We start from the raw sequence: 19836 nt of genomic DNA, 5'->3' as shown, positions 1-19836 counted from the left end.
TACCACTCTGCAGCCCTTTGGCTAACAAACTGCCTCCTGCTACAGCCAAATATTTAAAATTTTAGCTCATCAGTTCAGAGCCCCTGCTGCCATTTTTCTGTATCCCAGCTCCTGTGTCTTTGTGCATAGTTGAATGGCTTAGCTTTGTTTCCATATCGGAGATATGGCCTTTTGCCTCAATTCTTCCATGCAGAACAATTCTGGCCAGACCTCTCCTGACAGTAGATGGGTGTACCTGGGTCCCACTGGTTTCTGCCAGTTCTGTGCTAATGGCACTGCTGGACATCTTCCAATGTCAAAGGGAAGTAAGCATGATGTGTATTTCATCTATTGTGCTAGGTTTCCTTGGCTGACCACTGTGTCTATAGTCTGTTTCTTTGTGCTTCCTCAAAAAAGCTGGATGACTTGAATAGATGCTGGTTTAAAATGAAAGGGTAGTCATACTAAATATTAATTTGATTGAAATTTTATTTCTTTTCACTCACTTTTCAGTTTGTAAATTTATAAAATAAACAATTAAAATATTTATTTTTGAAAGCATTCATACTTTGCAAAAGTTATAGGCAAGTGTGTAGAAATGCTGCACAGTATTGTATATGTATTGTTTAAAGCTCAGCACTTATTTACCTGTAGTATACTATATATTATGACATGATTTTTAGCACTCCTAAACCCATTGCCACACCTAGGACATGATATTTAGTGCTGCATAACAGGTTTATATAAACTCTGCATTTTTTGCAAAACTGCAAACCCAGCTATCGTATCAGTTTTTAGTCTGAGAAGACATTTTTGTTTTTTTATAGCCTCATGAAGTCTGTTAGGCATGCAGGAAAGTTTCAGAGTGGCCTGGCTGCAGCAGACATTCTGAGGGCTTATTCCCAGATGATGAGGGGGGCAAAGCTGTACTGCTGCTTGTTACATGGAGAAAATGAGAAACACCAAAATCCCAAAGACTCCTTTTGTGTGTCTGACATCAGCTCTTCAATACAGAAGACTTCACAAGGGGTCTAAATTAAGTTGACCATACACATTTAGGTCTTTTGCATTCAGCCCAGCTGGATGAATGAGGGAGAGACCACTTAATTCACCCAGCCACACTAAACAGCGTGGATGGACAACCCCCGCTGGCTACTGAATTGTGACTGTAATCACTCAGGGCCATCAGTATACCCAAACAGTTACAGTAACCATAAACATGTGCATGGGGTGTGCTGGATGTGCCTGAGCACACCCTAATCATTGGGATGTGCCCAGTCAAACCCTTTGTGTATGCCTATGCGGTCTGGTATACAAATCAGTGCTCTGTGTACGGTGATCACACAGACATCCTCCAGCTCTGTGTAGTGGAAAAGGCTGCATTGTGCTCTGAGTCCCGTAGACTCTCACAAATACCATGCCCACTTCACCACAGTCTCCAATGGGGAAGGGATAGAAAATTGCAGCTCTGCCCATCCTGTGCTCCCATCCTTGGCGGTCTGGAAAGTTGATTAGTAGTTGGGTGTCAGTGATTGCATTAAGGTTGTGTCTCCCGGATTTCTCTGCCATTGGGTAAACATAGAGGTCCTCTGGCTGGATTGTTCCCCCCATGCGTACATTGCTGGATCGGTGGTGTATCTGGAGAAGAGGGGCTTCCCCAGGTAATGTGGTACATCTGCGGGGCGTTGAGGGAAGGGAGAGGATGATAGGACCCTGGGGAAAGAAGGGAGGGGGGTCATTTACCAGCCCCTTCCCTTTTATGAATAACACAGTGAGTGATTGGTATTGATCGCTCACTGTGTCCATTTATTACTGAAGCATAGTAACCTGAGTTTAGTATGCTTCCGTTTTTGAATGAAGAAGAAGCCACTCAGTGAAGAGCACTTCCCATTCATCCATTGTGCAGTGCAGCAGAGGCTGCAAAGAAAAGGATTGGGGAATCTGTTCTCAGTCCCTTTTGCTGTCTCTAAAGTGAGACATCAGGAGTCTATTTAGAAATACATTGCTAAAAAGACAAAAAACAAAAAAAAAAACAAAACTACTGACACTGTCCACTGCCCTATTGACACCACCCACTATCCTACTGACACCAACCATGTTTTAATATATTTGTTCACACACATATATTATATATATATATATATATATATATATATATATATACACACACACACACACACACACGTGTGTTTTGGCTTTGGGGTGCACACCCTAATGCAATAGGCTGTGCACATCCATGATTGTAGCTGATTGGCTGCAGTCACAGTTTCACTGACAATTTCCTCCCAACTCTATTTTTTAATCAAAGATTGTCAACTTGGGCAGTACCGGCAGTTTCACCCACTCTTAGAATTTTAGCTAATACACAGGAATTGGCTGAAATTCTACCAGTGTATGGCCAAGCTTTACAGTCAACAGCAGCCTTTTAAGTCCCTGATGATAAAGTACTGGCTATTTTTTTATATACACATGAATTCTAGGATTAATTTGCCTTTGCTCCTAATGGGATTCTTTCCCACCCCCAGGACACATATCAGCTCTTTGGGCTGCTATAGTTGTACAGTAGTTCAGCTACTGCCTGTATCCTAATGACAAAGCCATTTCAAGGAAAGCTACAGAAAGCTTTATAAATGTTTTGTTTGAGCTAAGCTTTATAAATGTTTTGTTCTGCTAAAACCTTGTGAAGTAGTCCTGCTTGGACCTTGAAGAAGGGGACATACCCCGAAAGCTTGTCCTAAATAATTGCATGTTAGTGCAAATAAAATAAGTATCACTGACAGTACTTAAATGTTTTGTGAAGTTTCTTTGAATGCAAACATATGTCAAAGTTTTTGTACTTGATTTGCGGATTTGCTCGTGTGAACTTATTTTCTCCTTACGAAAATTTTCACAAGCAGCACCAAAAGGTGAAGTCCTACCAAAACAACCCATTCTAATGACATTCATTCATGTGGACATTCACTTTACTTAACTGCTGATACAGTTTTTTAGACATGAAAGATCGAAACTGAAACAACATTTGACTGTGTGTAACCAACTTGCCAACAGAAATACAAGTTTACTGGGGAAAACAGTCAACTAACAATGCAACACAGGAATCTATTACTGTAGCAACAAAAACAAACCGATTTCTGACCTCTGTAGGCTTTGAACCTGTTTACCAGACATTTGCATTCTTCAGTGATCTTAGCTTCTATTATTTTGCTCCCCAATCCGAAATCTCGTAGAGCAGAAAGAGTAAATCGTTTCATGGTTTTCCAGATATCACCATTAGAAAACAGAAGACCTGAAGACAAAAGGAAACATGCAGTCTATCAACTGGATATGCTTATATAACATTTTCCTTTGATTTTACTGCTGGAAAGTTCAATGGATGCAAACACCATGGTGTTTCTACGGGTGGTGAGGCTAAAATCACCTTGGAAAATGGTTATATTATTTATACTAGAAAATAAATGTATGGCGTTGAAACAGGAGGCAATGTATAGTCGTTCTCTGTGTCCATCCATGTGCTAGTCCATGCTGACTCATGTAAAATCTGCTTTCACTGTAGGTAATAACGAGACCCCTGGTAGCTAATGGGAGCTCTCATAGCCACTGTAAGTAAGCTTTAAAAAATGTAGTCCACCCAGAACTGATTTATTGGAAAAAAGCAGATGTGGCGGTATTTTAAAGGTACTCTTTCACTCTTTTTATATATTCATTTTAAAGGTACCCCTGCTGTCAGGAGTGTGTAACATTCCTGATCCATAGTAGCTACTGATCTTATTCCAGCATCCCGATTTTGGCTGAGCTGCACTCTCCCTTCCTGACTGTCCAGCTGCAGGGTGATTGCTAGACGTTGCTTCTGGGTGGAATCCAAACCTGTTTTAAGTCTGCTAAGCCCTTAATGTCATGCTTGTGATGATGTTTGCAACACATGCATCAGTCTCCCTGTTCTCCTGCCTTGTTCCCATGCCTTGTCCTTCACCTTTGCCCGATCCCTGCCCTGCCAGTTAGCTTAGATTTCCTTGTTATTGACATCGGATTGGACTATGAACTACTTTCTGAATTCAGCCTGCCATGTGACCATGGACTTGACCCTGACTACTCTCTGAATGCTGCCTGCCCTAAATCCAGACTGCCACTGGACCACTCTGCCTGTCTGTTAACCACAAATCCCTGTTTGATGTTTGATAGCTTGTGCCTGCCCTGATGTGGTAGCACTGCAACATGACTTGGGAGAAATCGAGTACTGGAAAACCAGCTTGCCTTATGGGAAAGGGGACTGCTATAGGTGATAAATACAAAGACAACTATAGTGCCTGACCTCCAATGCTAGGGTAGACTATACATCTTCAAGAGAGCTGTTAATACTTCACTTTTTGCTTTGTTGTCCTTCCAAGCTCTGCTGGTTCAGGAATCTCTGCTGATCACTGTGGTTCCTTCCTTAATCCTCGCATCACTATTGTGTCCTGAATTGACACAGCTCAATGGAAGGAACTACAGTGTTCAAAAGAGGGACCAGGTATCTAACACACCCTGAAGTGTGTCGGAAACTAAAGAGTCTTCCACTGGAAGCCTCATTGGAGCTCAAGAAATTACCACAGATTAGCAAAAGGGGTACATGGAAATACTTCTCTTTGCAGAGACACCTTTAAATTGAATGTTCAAAAAAGTGACGGGGTCACATAAATAAACTAGCAAAAGGGCATTTCCGTAGATCTACCTTTACAAAGACGTAATAAAAATACTAGCAACAAATGCCTTATCTTGCAGAATAGAAAACAGCAAGTTTTTGAGGATTCTTAGGTGCACTTGAAGAAGGCCGAAAGTATCATGCAGGAGTCTACCCTGCCTACACTGCTGGCATATACTTGCTTTAATGACTACTTTAACCAGTTTGTCGCTTGTACCTGTATATTTGTAGACCAGAGTAATTTTTACATTTCTGCTATGGACCTATTTATTCAGCAATAATGTTGTTATTACTTTATATAACAAAGTCATACATACACCAATTAGCTATAACATTATGACCACTGACAGGTAAAGTGAATAACCTTGATCATCCCTTTACAATGGCACCTGAAATTTTGTGGGATAGATTAGGCAGCAAGTGAAATTGCTGAAAAAGTTAATGCTGGCTTCAATAGAAAGGTGTCAGAACACAACAGACCGGTCAGGGTGCCCTTGCTGGCATGTGCAAACAGGCAAAAGTGTATACAATGAGCACATAAGCATCAGAACTGGAACACAGAGCAATGTAAAAAGGTGACCTTGTTTGATGAATTCAAGAATGGTTTGCAGAACACAAATTCAAAGTGTTGGCATGGCCTCCAAATTCTCAATCCATTTGAGTATCTGTGGGATGTGATGGAAAAACAAGTCACATTTATGGAGGCTCCACCTTGCAACTTACAGGATTAAAGGATCTGCTACTGACAGCATGGTGCCAGATACCACAGTCAGTGGTGTATTTAGATTTTGTGCTGCCCTAGGCAACACAAAAATTGGTGCCCACCCCCGCAGAAAGAGCCTGACATTGACCAAGAACAACCCTGCCCTCCACCCGAGCCTTCCACTACCACTGTCCCCCATACACCAGCCGCCATCCCCATGGCAAAAGAAAGAGACACTCACCTTCACAGCTCCGGATATCTCCAGGAACGAGAGTCGGGCTCTGCATACACCATCATGAAACCCACAGCATCTCTCGGAACCCACCAGGTCACCATGCCGTGTGTCCCTTTTTCCGTCCCTTCTTCCGAGGGGCAGTGCTACCCCTCCTAAAAAATGCCGCCCTAGGCAAATGCCTTGTTTGCCTTGTGGTAAATACACCTCTGACAACAGCATACCTTCAGAGGTCTAGTGGAGCTCATGCCTCAATGAGTGATGGTGGGTGGTCATAATTTTATGGCTGATCAGTGTATATCGTACGGCCTTGAAACTGATCTACTGTATATATTCTAAAGATTAAAAAAGAAACAAAAAAAATGATGTTTTGGCTAGTGTTAGTTTTAAAACAAGTGTGACTGTGGATAAGAAATAAAAATATGCTGTGATTTGCATTGTTTAGATTGCTATTAAATTATGGTTTCATACAAAGCCCAGAAAAGTTTTTTTAGAAATGAATCAAGGTTGTTTTTTAAATTGTGTCCATTTCTTTTAATGCAAGGCTGCAAAATAAATGAATGAATACAAAGTTGAATGATAAAAAACATAAAATCAGCTGAGGCAAAAAGAAAAAAAAAATAAATACATGTGGCTAATTAAAGCAAAATAAATACATGAGGCTAATTAAATAAATTGAAGAAGGAATTATAAGGTGTTATATAGGTATAATTTTTACTAAATTAAAAAAAAAAAAAAACTTTTTGCACTTGCAAGATTGCATTAACAGAAGTTAAGTGCAGGACAAGTAAGTTTCATTTGATCTGCACACAAAACAACAAAATTAAGCCCTCCTCCTCAGTTAAAGTAACGCAGCGCCGTATTGCTAAAAATGGTCTGGTCAGGAAGGGGGAATAAATCTGGAGGGCAAGTGGTTAAATTGTAACAATATTGTTGATTATTTTTTTAAATGAAGCCTGAAAACATTTTTCACCTGAGCCACAGAGAGCGGGCGTGGTTGTGAAGTTAACATGGAAATTTCAAGCAGATTGGCCACAGTAAGGAAGAAAACACGGGGTATATTTTTTGTTTCTTTGGAAATACCTTGCAAGCTCAGGGTTTGCAGCAACTTAAGTTTAAAGTATTACTAAACCCACAACAGTAAAATCAGTCAGTATATGTAGTAAGGTATGGTGGTTATACTCACTGTGGAACCTAAGGGATTAATCCTCTGCATTTTGTATAAAGGCTGTTTTATCATTTCTTCTCTGTTCCTCACCTTTTTCAAGCGACCACCACTTATCTCCAGACTGAACCATAGGCTTGCACATGCTCAGTTTGGTGTATATTGCAAGAGAGTTTTTTTTTTCTTGGGAGAGTGCATGTGATCAGCACAGGGCCAATCAGCACTGTCTAGACAGAGGTCACAAGACTGCTCTAACTGCCGATGAGAAAATGTATTTAGCAGTTTATATTTACTAAAATAATTGCACTTCCATGTTCTGTGTACTGTGGGAGACCAGATATAGTGGATGCAGGGTCCTGGGTTTAATAACACTGTTTTAAAAGCAATTACTACTTTTTCTGTCTTATGGTGATTCCTTGCAAAGTCAGAAAGCACTGTAAATGACCATCGTTAAATTGGAAATTGATAAGAGTTGTTATTGTTACCTTTTTCTTTAGTGACTTCCGTGAAAATTGGGATATGTGGTCTGTTGGCAAACACCTCAGCATGGTTGACTAGAGCATCTTTCACCATCTCACAGCCAGATAGCACAACCATCTTCTGTGGCCCTATCTGTAAGCTGTACACTGGGCCATATTTCTTAGCAAGCTGCAATGTAATATAGAAATCATTACTAATCTCTAAAATCCAACTTAAATTTTATATTACATTGCCACCTAAATGAACTGTCCACCAAAAACTGAAATGTTGAAAATGAGTTGCTGAGAAGTTGAATAACCGCTTGGCTTCTTGTTTTCTGAAGGACTCTCAAAGCCCCCTAGTTTCTATATTATTATTATCATTATTATATAGGGTTTATATAGCGCCAACAGTTTATACAACATAAGGGCAGACAGTACAATTACAATACAATTGGATACAATAGCAATCAACTTGTTAGAGCTTACAATCTAAGAGGGAGGGTCAGTGGTACAAAAGGTCATAACTGTGGGGAAGAGCTGATGGAGAAAGTGGAAATACACTTGTTAGGTGGGGGCTGGTAGGCCTTTTTGTCCACTTTTAGACAATTCCTGAAAATTCTTCTTATCAGAGTAGGAGACAGTCAGACCGATTCGAGTAGGGAGTTCCAGGGCATGGGAGAAGCTTGGAATAAGTCCTGGAGGTGATCACGGGAGGAGGTGACAAGGTAGCTAGAGAGCAGGAGGTCTTAGGAGGATTGAAGAGAACGATTAGGTTGGTATTCAGAGACCAGGTTAGTGATGTAGCTGTATGGATGGCTTTGTAACTTGTTATTAGTATTTTGAATTTAATTTGTTAGGTGACCGGAAGCCAGTGGAGGAATTGGCAGAGAGGAGTAGCAGACACAGAATGGTTGGTACGGTGGATGAGTCTGAAAGCAGCATCCATGATGGACTGAAGAGGGGTTAGTCTATGTAAAGGTAAGCCAATGAGGAGGGAGTTGCAGTAGTCAAGGCGAAAGATTACCAGGGAGTGGACTAGGAGCTTGGTGGTGTCATTGGTTAGGAAGAGGCATATTTTGGAGATTGAGCAGCAGGCTTTGTACATTAATTGGATGTAGGGCCAAAAGGAGAGTTCAGAGTCCAGGATTACACCTAGTACTTTGGCGTGCAGGGACGAGTTGATAGTTGAGCCATCAATCTTGATAGAGAAGCCAGGGGAAGGGGCATGTGGGGGAGGAAATATTATGACCTTGGTTTTGGGAGAGGACTGAGTTAGTAGTTCTACATCCCCTGGGCCAGATAAGGGGAGAGGGCATTCTGGTGGGAATCCAGACCAGCTCAGGTTAATTTTGATGTGGCAGCTTCTGGACCCCCTCACCCAGGGATACCATCAGGCAGCTGGGTGAAGAGGAGGATTCATCTGGGGTCTGAGGAGGTACATCAGAAAGGCTGGAGAGCTCTTCAAAGAGAGGCTATTTATCTAAGGACTTATACATAGTTGCTAAGGAGTTGTCCTCAGTGACAGTTCCCTTGGGCATCCCATACACTCCTGAACCTTATCTATATTCAATACCCAAAAAAAAAAAAAACAAGCTCAAGGACTGTTTTATGACTTCAGTGTGCAAGTGTGAAGAAAATGCATGTTGTTATCTGGCTGTGCAGGACTTTAGAGGGACCCACAACTTTAGCAACTCTTAAGGCTGGCCATAGATGGGCCGTTTATCGGCCGAATTGTCGGCCGATAAATGAAAAATTGGTCGGTACCGTTGCCGATGCTGCCAATAATGTCCACGAAAAACGTCCATTTTTCGTGGATTTTCCAGTATGACCGATAAAAATAAATGAGAAGAACCGCAAAATACGGACAACGGGCTGGCCCCACTAACGGCGTGAAATTCTGCCAATAAACGACCCGTCTATGGCCTGCATAAGGGGTTGTGCTACAAAAGTATGAAGTGAATTAATATTCTTGCACTGCGTACGTGCTTTTACCTCTCTTAATGAACAGCTCACGATCACTATTATGTGTTCCCACATAATAGAGCGTAAAAAATGCCACGCTGGTCAGATCAATGATCTCAAATGTGTATAAAAATTAAATAAACTACTATATGCATGTCTACAAATTAAATAAAAATGGGATAAAGCCAAAACCTGTAACAATTGTTACCAATGATCATCACATAATATATGAAAAAAAATTAATATAAACAATTCGTATCACATCATCCAAAAAATCTGTAATATCTGTGCACCCGTCTTTCCACATAGTTATGTTCTATGCCTGGAGTTCAACTTTAAAGTTTATCTATCCTTTAACATTTTAAACTGCTGTGCTGTGCTTATTATTTGGAGCCTTATGTGGCCCCTTTCAACCACCTTCACCTTACTATTAGAAAGCTCTATGTGTCCTTATTGGACAGATTTCTCCTTATGTCCTGTCCTGTCTATCGATCACCTGTCACCAGGACATGCAAGGGGAAGCATGGGAGTTCTTCTCAATGGGGGCACAGAGTGCAATACATATCCAAATGAGATTATTACCCCACCCTCACATTTAAAATTTTCATTTATAAAAGTTTTTATTGCTGTGTGTGTCTGGTATAATTATCCCAAATCTGTATAACTGAATTTTGTTTCACATGAGATTACAAACTTGGATTAGGAGGACCAGCGGTATCAACTAATCAGGCTCTGAAACATCATATAGATCAGGGGTGTCAAACCGGCAGTACTCCAGCTGTTGAGAAACTGCAAGTCCAATCAAGCCTCTGCCTTTGGGAGTCGCGCATATGATGCTGCTTATTTACTCTTGAATGAGCAGACTGGGGGCAAGGAAGTGACCACACTGTACTCATTAACTAAAAAATATAAAGTGGTGTCATCTTTATAGGGTGTGTGAATTACAAAAGTAGTTGAACAGAATCATGGACACTTGGCAAATGAACCCATTCACATGTGTTTTAAACTTTGTATTTAGCTATTGGCCAAAGTTTTGTCTTCCATGAAGATAGTAGAAGGGGAGAAAATCTCTGTCATAAGTCACTCCATGTTTTAGTTTCAACTGGAGAACTGTTGGGCCGTGCATTTGTATGCCCAGGATCCTACCTCATAAAATGTCAGGTGTGGTTTCTTCATGTTTATCATGTGCATATTTCCAATAATCGGCAAAGGTGGAGGTCCTGGAGGATAGTTTGGATGAACCTTTTTCTTCTGTCCGTATAAAAAAATTGCCAGAAAAACACAGGTAAACATGGAGATGATAGCTGTGGCTGGATCTGTTAGATACATGTCTGCAACAAAACCCAATGAGAAAAATAGAAATGAGAAACACACGCTGAAAAAGAGAAGAATATAATGGGAATGAAACACCGAGTATGGATTTATTTATTAAGGAAGGTCATGGTGGAATTACCATTTCCTCAGTGGTGTATAGACAAACAACCAATCATATTTTAGCTTCCTGTAGTTAAAGCAGTATTACATTGAAAAGCAAGCATTTATTATATTGCAGCTAATCAATTGTTAGATGTGATGTTACTTTTCTTTTTTAGGCTCTTTCTTTCTTCTATTTTCATCTGGTGATCTGGCCAGTTAGTCTGTTATTTTTCAAAAGAACAAGCTCTCTTACAGACATATCAGTTTACAGGGATGAGACAAACCATTTAACACTGGTAGGGGTGACTTACAATGATCTATAAAATCTTTGCAAAATCATGTAAAATCTTTATCCTAAAGGGATAAAAACTCTTTTCTGTAACTAATTTTTTGAGTTGAAGCTGGAGTTTGGCTTCAATTTGTTAGTGTTTTTAAATCTGCTTGTACATCTAATGGCCCCCTCCCCCCAGGCTGACAATGCTGTTGTCTAAATGTGCCTCTTGTGCCCCTTCATCCAGAGTGGAGGCACTCTAACACACAGGAAGTGTGTTACTGGTCAGATCACCCTGTGAAAATAGTGAGGAAAAAAGCCTTAAAAACCTGATGCAGCCACAACATCTAATGATTGGTAAGCTGCAATATATTACATTTTTGATTTTGGGTTTGATACAACTTGAAATGAGGAAAAAGGCAGAATCTTATGGGTTGTTTTTGTTATTGTAAGGTGAATGCAGACACCGAACCGTAAGCTACTTTATTAGATACACCTGCTTAAGACTCCATTCACACTAGCCTTTGTTTGAAGCTCAAAAAACACTGGAAAAAATACTAGATAAAAAATGTTGGTAATATCGTTTTTAATGAAAATCAATTAAAATTATTTATATGATGGCAGGTCAGATTTTCAGTTGACAGAATTCTCTACTGTTTTATGTTGTGTCAAAACATGGATACCATCAGCAAACCTAAAAGCAAAATTCCGGCCAAACAATGAAATGCACAATTGAAAAACTTTCAGCATATTTAAAATATTTAGCTTACCAAAATATTTTTCAAAGCGGGACTAAACTCAAAAATTAAACCATTGCTTTTTTGGTAGAGGAGACTTTGTGGAGTTGATTTACTAAACCCGAAGAGTGCAAAATCTGATGCAACTGTGCATGGTAGCCAATCAGCTTCTAACTTCAGCTTGTTCAATTAAACTTGGACAGAAAATCGTGGAAGCTGATTTCTGTGCAGAGCTGCACCAGATTTTGCATTCTCCAGTTTTGGTAAATCAACCCCTGTGTCTGTTCTGCCAAAATACAACTATTCCCAGTCTCCTTTTTCTATCTGAGTACACTGCCTTCAAGGCATGGGTAATTCAACAAACACTTGCCAATTTTAAGTTACCCCAAATGGAGCTTCAAAGCTGGGAAGATCTAAACTCAATGTGCATGTGTAGGAGTTACATTATTAATATATCAAGAGGGAAGATGTTGGATCCAGAAGAAGTGGCTAAAAAGATGGCAGTGGTAGTAGAAAGAGCAGTGTTGAACTGCAGCGTACTGCAACGCATGATATGAATTTTGGTGCACTACATTGAAAAAAAAGTAAAATTTTTTTATGTCTTACATTGGCAAGACATTCTAAATTAATGGGCTGCCTTAACACAATGTACATTCATGCATAAAATACTGCATGTTCTCCCTGTATAAGTGGTAACCCATTGGAGTAGACCTCTAAGGTCTGAAGTGGCCTTTGATGTTGCATACCGTATGGATATTTCATACTAAAATTTCAAGCAAGCTCTAGATTAGCCTCTTGTCACTTTTACAAGGGTAGTCTGAAAAGTTCATAACCCGACATGGAAGAAATGACCACACAGACATAAAACATTATCATTGTACGTGATAAAGTTTTGTGTATTGGCATCTGTACCCCCATTAGGGAGATCAAACCTCTTTATTTGTCCAGTTTATCATTAAAAGTTTAAGTAAAACAAAATCCTAAATTGTGGGTTGACTTCATAACAGATTTAGAGGAGAAATCTTCCAATGGAGCCACTAGATGTGATATCTAGGGATTGTCTTCACTTTGGAATGATTTCCTTTTACTTCCTGTTCTGGCTATGGGAGAGGAAGTGAAGGGCAATCCCCACAATGGGACACAGATCGTAAAAAAAAAAAATACCCTCCCTTACTCTATCCAAAAAGAGGAAAAAATGTTTTGCCTTTAGTTCTAGTCTAATACCAGTAATGACAGTACAAGCACTCCCCGAATTACAAACATACGTCTCGTACTTAAAAACAGAGGGAACGTGACATCATGCTGGTTTTGGAAACCGTTAGTTGGCCATCTTGGGGGATGTGCAAAGGTGAGCTGCAGTCAGGTGTTGCAGAGATACATTTACAGGTGAGTTGCAGACAGGATGCATAGGTGAGCTGCGGCTGGGGGGAAGCAGAGGTGAGCTGATCTGCAACCCACCTCTGCACCCCCTGGCCACAGCTCAGCTCTGCACTCCCCAGCCACAGCTTGCCTTTGCACCACCCGGCCACAGCTCAGCTCTGCACCTCCTGGCCACAGCTCAGCTCAGCACCTCCCGGCCACAGCTCAGCTCAGCACCTCCCGGCCACAGCTCAGCTCAGCACCTCCCGGCCACAGCTCAGCTCAGCACCTCCCGGCCACAGCTCAGCTCAGCACCTCCCGGCCACAGCTCAGCTCAGCACCTCCCGGCCACAGCTCAGCTCAGCACCTCCCGGCCACAGCTCAGCTCTGCATCCCATCAGTAACACACCCCTGCACCCTGTCTGTGGCTCACCTCTGCACCCTGTCTGAAATTCACCTGTCAATTCACCTCTGCAACACCTGACTGCAGCTCATAATTGTCATCAGCCGGCCCTCTCTATAGTAACCCTCATCTACAACTGCCTGCAACTCACCTCTGCACCCCCTGTTCACGCCTGGACATTAAAAAAATAAGACCTACCCCCAAAATTTTTGAGAAAAAAAAAAAAAAATAATATATATATATATATATATATATATATATATATACAGTCATGGCCGAAATTGTTGGCACCCTTGATATTTCTCCAGGAAATCATGTATTTCTCACGAAACGTATTGCATTAACACATGTTTTGCTATACACATGTTTATTCCCTTTGTGTGTATTGGGACAAAACAAAAAAAGGGAGGAAAGAAAGCAAATTCGACATAATGTCACACAAACCTCCAAAAATGGGCTGGACAAAAGTATTGGCACCCTTTCACAACTGCGGATAAATAAGAATGTTACAAGCATGTGATGCTCCTGTAAACTCACCTGGGGCAAGTAACAGGTGTGGGCAATATAGAAATCACACCTGAAAGCAGATAAAAAGGAGAGACGTTCACTTAACCTTTGCATTGTGTGTCTGTCTGTGCCACACTAAGCATGGACAACAGAAAGAGGAGACGAGAACTGTCTGAGGACCTGAGAACCAAAATTGTGGCAAAATATCAACAATCTCAAGGTTACAAGTCCATCTCCAGAGAACTAGATTTGCCTTTGTCCACAGTGCGCAACATTATCAAGAAGTTTGCAACCCATGGCACTGTAGCTAATCTCCCTGGTCGTGGACGGATGAGGAAAATTGATGAAAGATTGCAACGCAGAATAGTCCGGATGGTGGATAAGCAGCCCCAAACATGTTCCAAAGACATTCAAGCTGTCCTGCAGGCTCAGGGAGCATCAGTGTCAGCGCGAACTATCCGTCGACATTTAAATGAAATGAAACGCTATGGCAGGAGACCCAGGAGGACCCCACTGCTGACACAGAGACATAAAAAAGCAAGACTACAGTTTGCCAAAATGTACTTGAGTAAGCCAAAAGCCTTCTGGGAAAACGTCTTGTGGACAGATGAGACCAAGATAGAGCTTTTCGGTAAAGCACATCATTCTACTGTTTACCGAAAACGGAATGAGGCCTACAAAGAACAAAACACAGTACCTACGGTAAAATATGGTGGAGGTTCAATGATGTTTTGGGGTTGTTTTGCTGCCTCTGGCACTGGGTGCCTTGACTGTGTGCAAGGCATCATGAAATCTGAGGATTACCAAAGGATTTTGGGTCGCACTGTAGGGCCCAGTGTCAGAAAGCTGGGTTTGCGTCCAAGATCCTGGGTCTTCCAGCAGGACAATGACCCCAAACATACGTCAAAAAGCACTCAGAAATGGATGGCAAAGAAGCGCTGGAGAGTTCTGAAGTGGCCAGCAATGAGCCCAGATCTAAATCCCATTGAACACCTGTGGAGAGATCTTAAAATTGCTGTTGGGAAAAGGTGTCCTTCCAATAAGAGAGACCTGGAGCTGTTTGCAAAGGAAGAGTGGTCCAAAATTCCGGGTGAGAGGTGTCAGAAGCTTATTGATGGTTATAGGAAGCGACTGATTTCAGTTATGTTTTCCAAAGGGTGTGCAACCAAATATTAAGTTAAGGGTGCCAATACTTTTGTCCAGCCCATTTTTGGGGTTTTGTGTGACATTATGTCATATTTGCTTTTCTGCCTCTGTTTTATATTTGTTCCAATACATACAAAGGGAATAAACATGTGTATAGCAAAACATGTGTTAATGCAATACCTTTTTTCTGTGAAATACTTGATTTTCAGGAAAAATATCAAGGGTGCCAACAATTTCGGCCATGACTGTATATATATATATATTGTAACAGGGTTAGCTCGGCAGCGGGTGTGTGTGACCCCCTGGATGGGTGCACAACACAAAAAAAAGATAGGCACAGCACAACAATAGTGGAGGTGAAAACAAACAGGTGCAATTTATTTACAATATTTACAGAAAAATTGATAAACAAAAAGAGACATCAAAATAAATCCTGGCCAACTTGGCTACTTACTGCAACAACAGCTTTTCCCTAGCTACCCACTAGGTACAGCCTGCTGCTATACCTAGTTGCTAGTACTGGGAGGTTAGCCACACAGGCTTTGGTCTCTCTGCACACAGATACCAGGTCAGCTCCCCAGACAGTTCAGGCACAGATCTGGTTCCAGGGTGGAGCAACTCCCTAAGCACTCTGGGAAGCTTTATACAAGTGTTAATGAGCCCACTACCTTCAGCTGGGCTCATTATCTCAGTGCTGAAGGACTCAGCACTTCCCTCTAGTGGTACAAATCCCCATAAACCCTGAATCTCGGACAAATATATCGTCCATCCAGGACGCAACCAGGTGATTTCACCTGCCTACTGTCACATACCCCCCCCTCTTGTTTCAACCTTGGGGTTGTAACACCAGTAGCCAGGCAGGCATGTACCCGGGATAAAGCATCCACATTTCCCATCTGAACACCGGGGCGATGCTTCACCGTGAAGGTAAATTCCTGTAGGGCCAGAAACCACCTATTTACCCTTCTATTGGTCTCCTTATTTTGAGCCATCCATTTCAAGGGAGCGTGATCTGTGATCAGGTCAAAATGTCTGCCCAGCAGATAGTACCGAAGGGAATCTAGGGCCCACTTTACCGCTAAACACTCCTTCTCAATCGTGGCGTAATTTTCCTCGTGAGACTTTAGCTTTCGGCTGAGATAGATTACAGGGTCCTCCTCCCCCTGCCAAACCTGGGACAGCACTGCTCCTAAGCCAACATTGGATGCATCTGTCTGGACCACAAAGTCTTTTGAGAAGTCTGGTGAGTATAGGACTGGCTGGCTACATAAGGCCCTTTTTAAAGACAGGAAGGCTGCTTCAGCCTCAGGGGACCACTTAACCATGACAGACTCCTTCCCTTTTGTCAGGTTGGTTGGGGGTACTGCCATAGAAGCAAAATGGGGAATGAATCGCCGATAGTAGCCAGCAATTCCTAGAAAAGCCCGTACCTGCTTTTTGTTATTTGGGCGTGGCCAATTCTGTATTGCTTCCACTTTGTTTATCTGAGGTTTTATTACCCCTCTCCCAATAGTGTACCCCAGGTACTTGGCCTCCTCCTGTCCAATCGTACACTTCTTTGGGTTGGCCGTAAACCCAGCTTTCCATATTGAGTCTAGCACAGCCTGAACTTTTGGCAAATGTGAGGCCCAGTCTGCGCTATGGATAATCACATCGTCCAAGTACGCTGCAGCATACTTCTGATGGGGACGAAGAATCTGATCCATTTTTCGCTGAAAGGTGGCCGGTGCATTCTGTAACCCGAACGGCATTCTTTTATACTGGAATGACCCTTCTGGGGTTACAAATGCATTCTTCTCCTTTGCCGACTTAGCTAGGGGAATTTGCCAATAACCTTTCGTCAAGTCTAGTGTTGTCATGTACCGGGCTGCTCCCAGTCGGTCGATTAGTTCATCTATCCTTGGCATGGGGTAGGTGTCAAATTTTGTAACTTTATTCAACTGTCGAAAGTCGTTACAAAATCGCCAGCTCCCATCTGGTTTGGGCACCAACACTATGGGGCTGGACCAGTCACTTTGGGACTCCTCTATCACCCCCAAATCTAGCATTCTCTGTACTTCCCCACGTATTGCCTCCCGTCGAGCCTCTGGGATTCTATAGGGTTTCAGTTTCACTCTTTCACCCGGTGGGGTGATAATGTCATGCTCCACCCCCGAGGTTTGTCCCGGCAGCTCAGAAAAAACCTCTGTGTTGCGGAGCACAAACTCTTTAGCCTCCTGTTTTTGAATTGTAGACAAGGTGACTGCTATTCCAACCTCCGGAACCAAGCAGTTAGATGGCGCTGGTGACAAACCCTCAGCAACTAGGGATTCCCTGTCCCTCCAGGCCTTTAGCAGATTGATGTGGTAGATCTGCTCCGGTTTCCGCCTTCCTGGTTGTCTGACCCTGTAATTCACCTCACTCACTTTCTCAATCACCTCGTATGGGCCATGCCATTTGGCCAGGAATTTGCTTTCAACCGTAGGGATTAGCACTAGCACTCTATCTCCTTCAGCAAACGACCTGGTCCGGGCCCCCCGATTGTACACCCTCTGCTGCGCTAACTGTGCTTGGGACAAATGTTCCTTTACGATAGGCATGACCTGGGCAATTCTATCTTGCATTTGGGCGACGTGCTCAATCACACTCCGGTGGGGAGAACTCTCACTTTCCCAAGTTTCCTTGGCGATATCTAACAGCCCCCTTGGGTGTCTCCCATAGAGCAACTCAAATGGTGAAAACCCTGTGGAGGACTGGGGTACCTCCCGGATGGCAAACATCAAATAGGGTACTAAATAATCCCAACCCTTTCCATCCTTATCTACCACCTTCCTTAGCATTTGTTTCAGGGTTTTGTTGAACCTTTCCACCAACCCGTCAGTTTGGGGATGATACACAGAGGTGCGCAACTGTTTTACCTTGAACAGTTTGCAGAGCTCTTTCATCACCCGGGACATAAAGGGGGTTCCCTGGTCCATCAGCAGTTCCTTTGAAATACCCACTCGGCTGAAAACGAGGAATAGCTCCTTAGCTATTGTCTTGGCAGAGGTATTTCGGAGTGGAATTGCTTCTGGATAGCGGGTGGCATAGTCGAGTATGACCAACAGGTACTGATGCCCCCTAGCGGATTTCACCAGCGGACCTACCAAATCCATGGCAATCCTTTCAAAGGGGACCTCAATGATGGGAAGAGGTACCAGTGGACTACGGAAATGGGGCATAGGGGCCGACTTCTGACACACAGGGCAAGAGGAACAGTAATTTTCCACCTCCTTAATGACCCCAGGCCAATAGAACCGCTGCAGTACTCTTTCCAGTGTTTTCTCCGCCCCCAAATGACCCCCAAGGATGTGTCCATGGGCCAACTCCAACACCAACTTCCTGTAAGGTCTGGGCACCACCAGTTGCTCAATGGTTTCTTCTGCCCCCTGAGCAACTCGATAGAGTAGGTCCCTTTCCACAAGGAAGTATGGATAAGCAGCAGTTTTCTCAGGACTCACTAGTTGGCCATCTACTTTTACTACATTTTCCCGGGCTTTTATCAGCGTGGGGTCTTTCAGCTGTTCGGTGGCAAAATTTTCCCTATGCACCTCTAAGTCCGAGAAATCCAAACCCGGCAGATTTTCATCTGAGGAGGTGGGCTCCTCCCCAGTTCCTTGGGTCTCCCCAGCTAGTACCGACAAGGGGAACTTGGGAGAGACCTCACCACACTCAGACGCTTTCTGGGATTCACCTTCCTGGTCTGCAAGGGAGACAGTGGGGGGGTCAGAACAATCCCAGAGTTCCCAGAATTTTGGAAAATCCCTCCCCACAATGGCATCATGTGGTAAATGAGGTACCAATCCTACCTGATGAGACAGGTTACCTTTGGGGGTCTCAAAAAACACAGTAGCCACGGGATACTCCCTAGTGTCCCCATGCACACAAATCACTGCCACCTTTTTATGCCCAGAGACCTTTGTAGTGACCATCTCCTCTCTTATCAAGGTTACCAAGCTACCTGAATCCAGCAACCCCACAATATTATTTCCATTAACAGTCATTTTGCACAAATGTTTCTCAGTGCCCGGGCTGGCCGTGCATACCACTGTCGCAAACAGCGACTGACGTCTATTGCTCAGAAAGTCACACTGCATAGGCTCATCCACCACTGGGCAATTAGCTGCAATATGTCCCTCTTGCCGGCAGCGGTAACAAATAATTTTTTTCACCGCTTCTTGCGGCCTTGGCCTTCCTGGCCGCTCTTGCCAGACATTGGGTAATACTCCCACCCTCTCACTCTCTCCACCCTCACCCCTTGTAGTCATCTTACCCGCCACTGGGGATGGTCTGGTCTTAGGGTGGAAAGTCCGTGAGTCTCTGGAAGAGGAGGTCAGGTTCTCAGTAGCCAAGTATCTCTCCACTAGATCCACCAGCTTGTCTGCAGTTTCTGGGTCTCCATGGCTGACCCACTTTTGAATAGTATTAGGCAGAGACCTTAGGAACCGATCCATGACGACACGTTCCACAATTTTTGGGGCGGTCAAAGTCTCTGGCTGCAGCCACTTCCTGCTCAGGTGAATGAGATCATACATCTGTGACCTGGGAGGTTTCCCAAGCCGAAAAGTCCAATTATGTACCCGCTGAGCACGGACAGCGAGGGTAACACCCAACCGGGCCAAAATTTCCACTTTTAGCACATCATAGTTTTTGGCTTGGTCTGGCTCCAGGTCATAGTAAGCTTTTTGCGACTCTCCAGTTAATAATGGGGCCATCAATCCAGCCCACTGTTCTTTAGGCCACTTTTCCCTTTCAGCAGTCCTTTCAAAGGTGGTTAGAAACACCTCCGGATCATCCTC

General features: G+C 43.0%; 1 protein-coding gene across 1 annotated transcript in view; it reads right to left on the bottom strand.

Moving 5' to 3' along the window:
- LOC149455653 (cytochrome P450 2K1-like) overlaps window positions 1-19836 on the bottom strand; it is a 63911-nt gene that overhangs the window by 34257 nt on the left and 9818 nt on the right. The window contains exons 2-4 of the mRNA XM_089686046.1: window positions 10327-10511; window positions 7243-7405; window positions 3116-3265 (exon numbers count right to left, since the gene is read on the bottom strand). Coding sequence (XP_089542172.1) covers window positions 3116-3265; window positions 7243-7405; window positions 10327-10509 — 496 coding nt within the window. The 5' untranslated portion in view covers window positions 10510-10511. The remainder of the gene's footprint in view (window positions 1-3115; window positions 3266-7242; window positions 7406-10326; window positions 10512-19836) is intronic.

The sequence above is a fragment of the Staurois parvus genome, unplaced genomic scaffold (assembly GCF_062004578.1).
Source record: "Staurois parvus isolate SC_StPar_1 unplaced genomic scaffold, SC_StPar_1.0 ptg000390l, whole genome shotgun sequence".
In the NCBI taxonomy this organism is placed as follows: Eukaryota; Metazoa; Chordata; class Amphibia; order Anura; family Ranidae; genus Staurois; species Staurois parvus.
The sequence above is the reverse complement of the archived record's forward strand: the minus strand, read 5'-3'. Positions and strand labels throughout refer to the sequence as shown.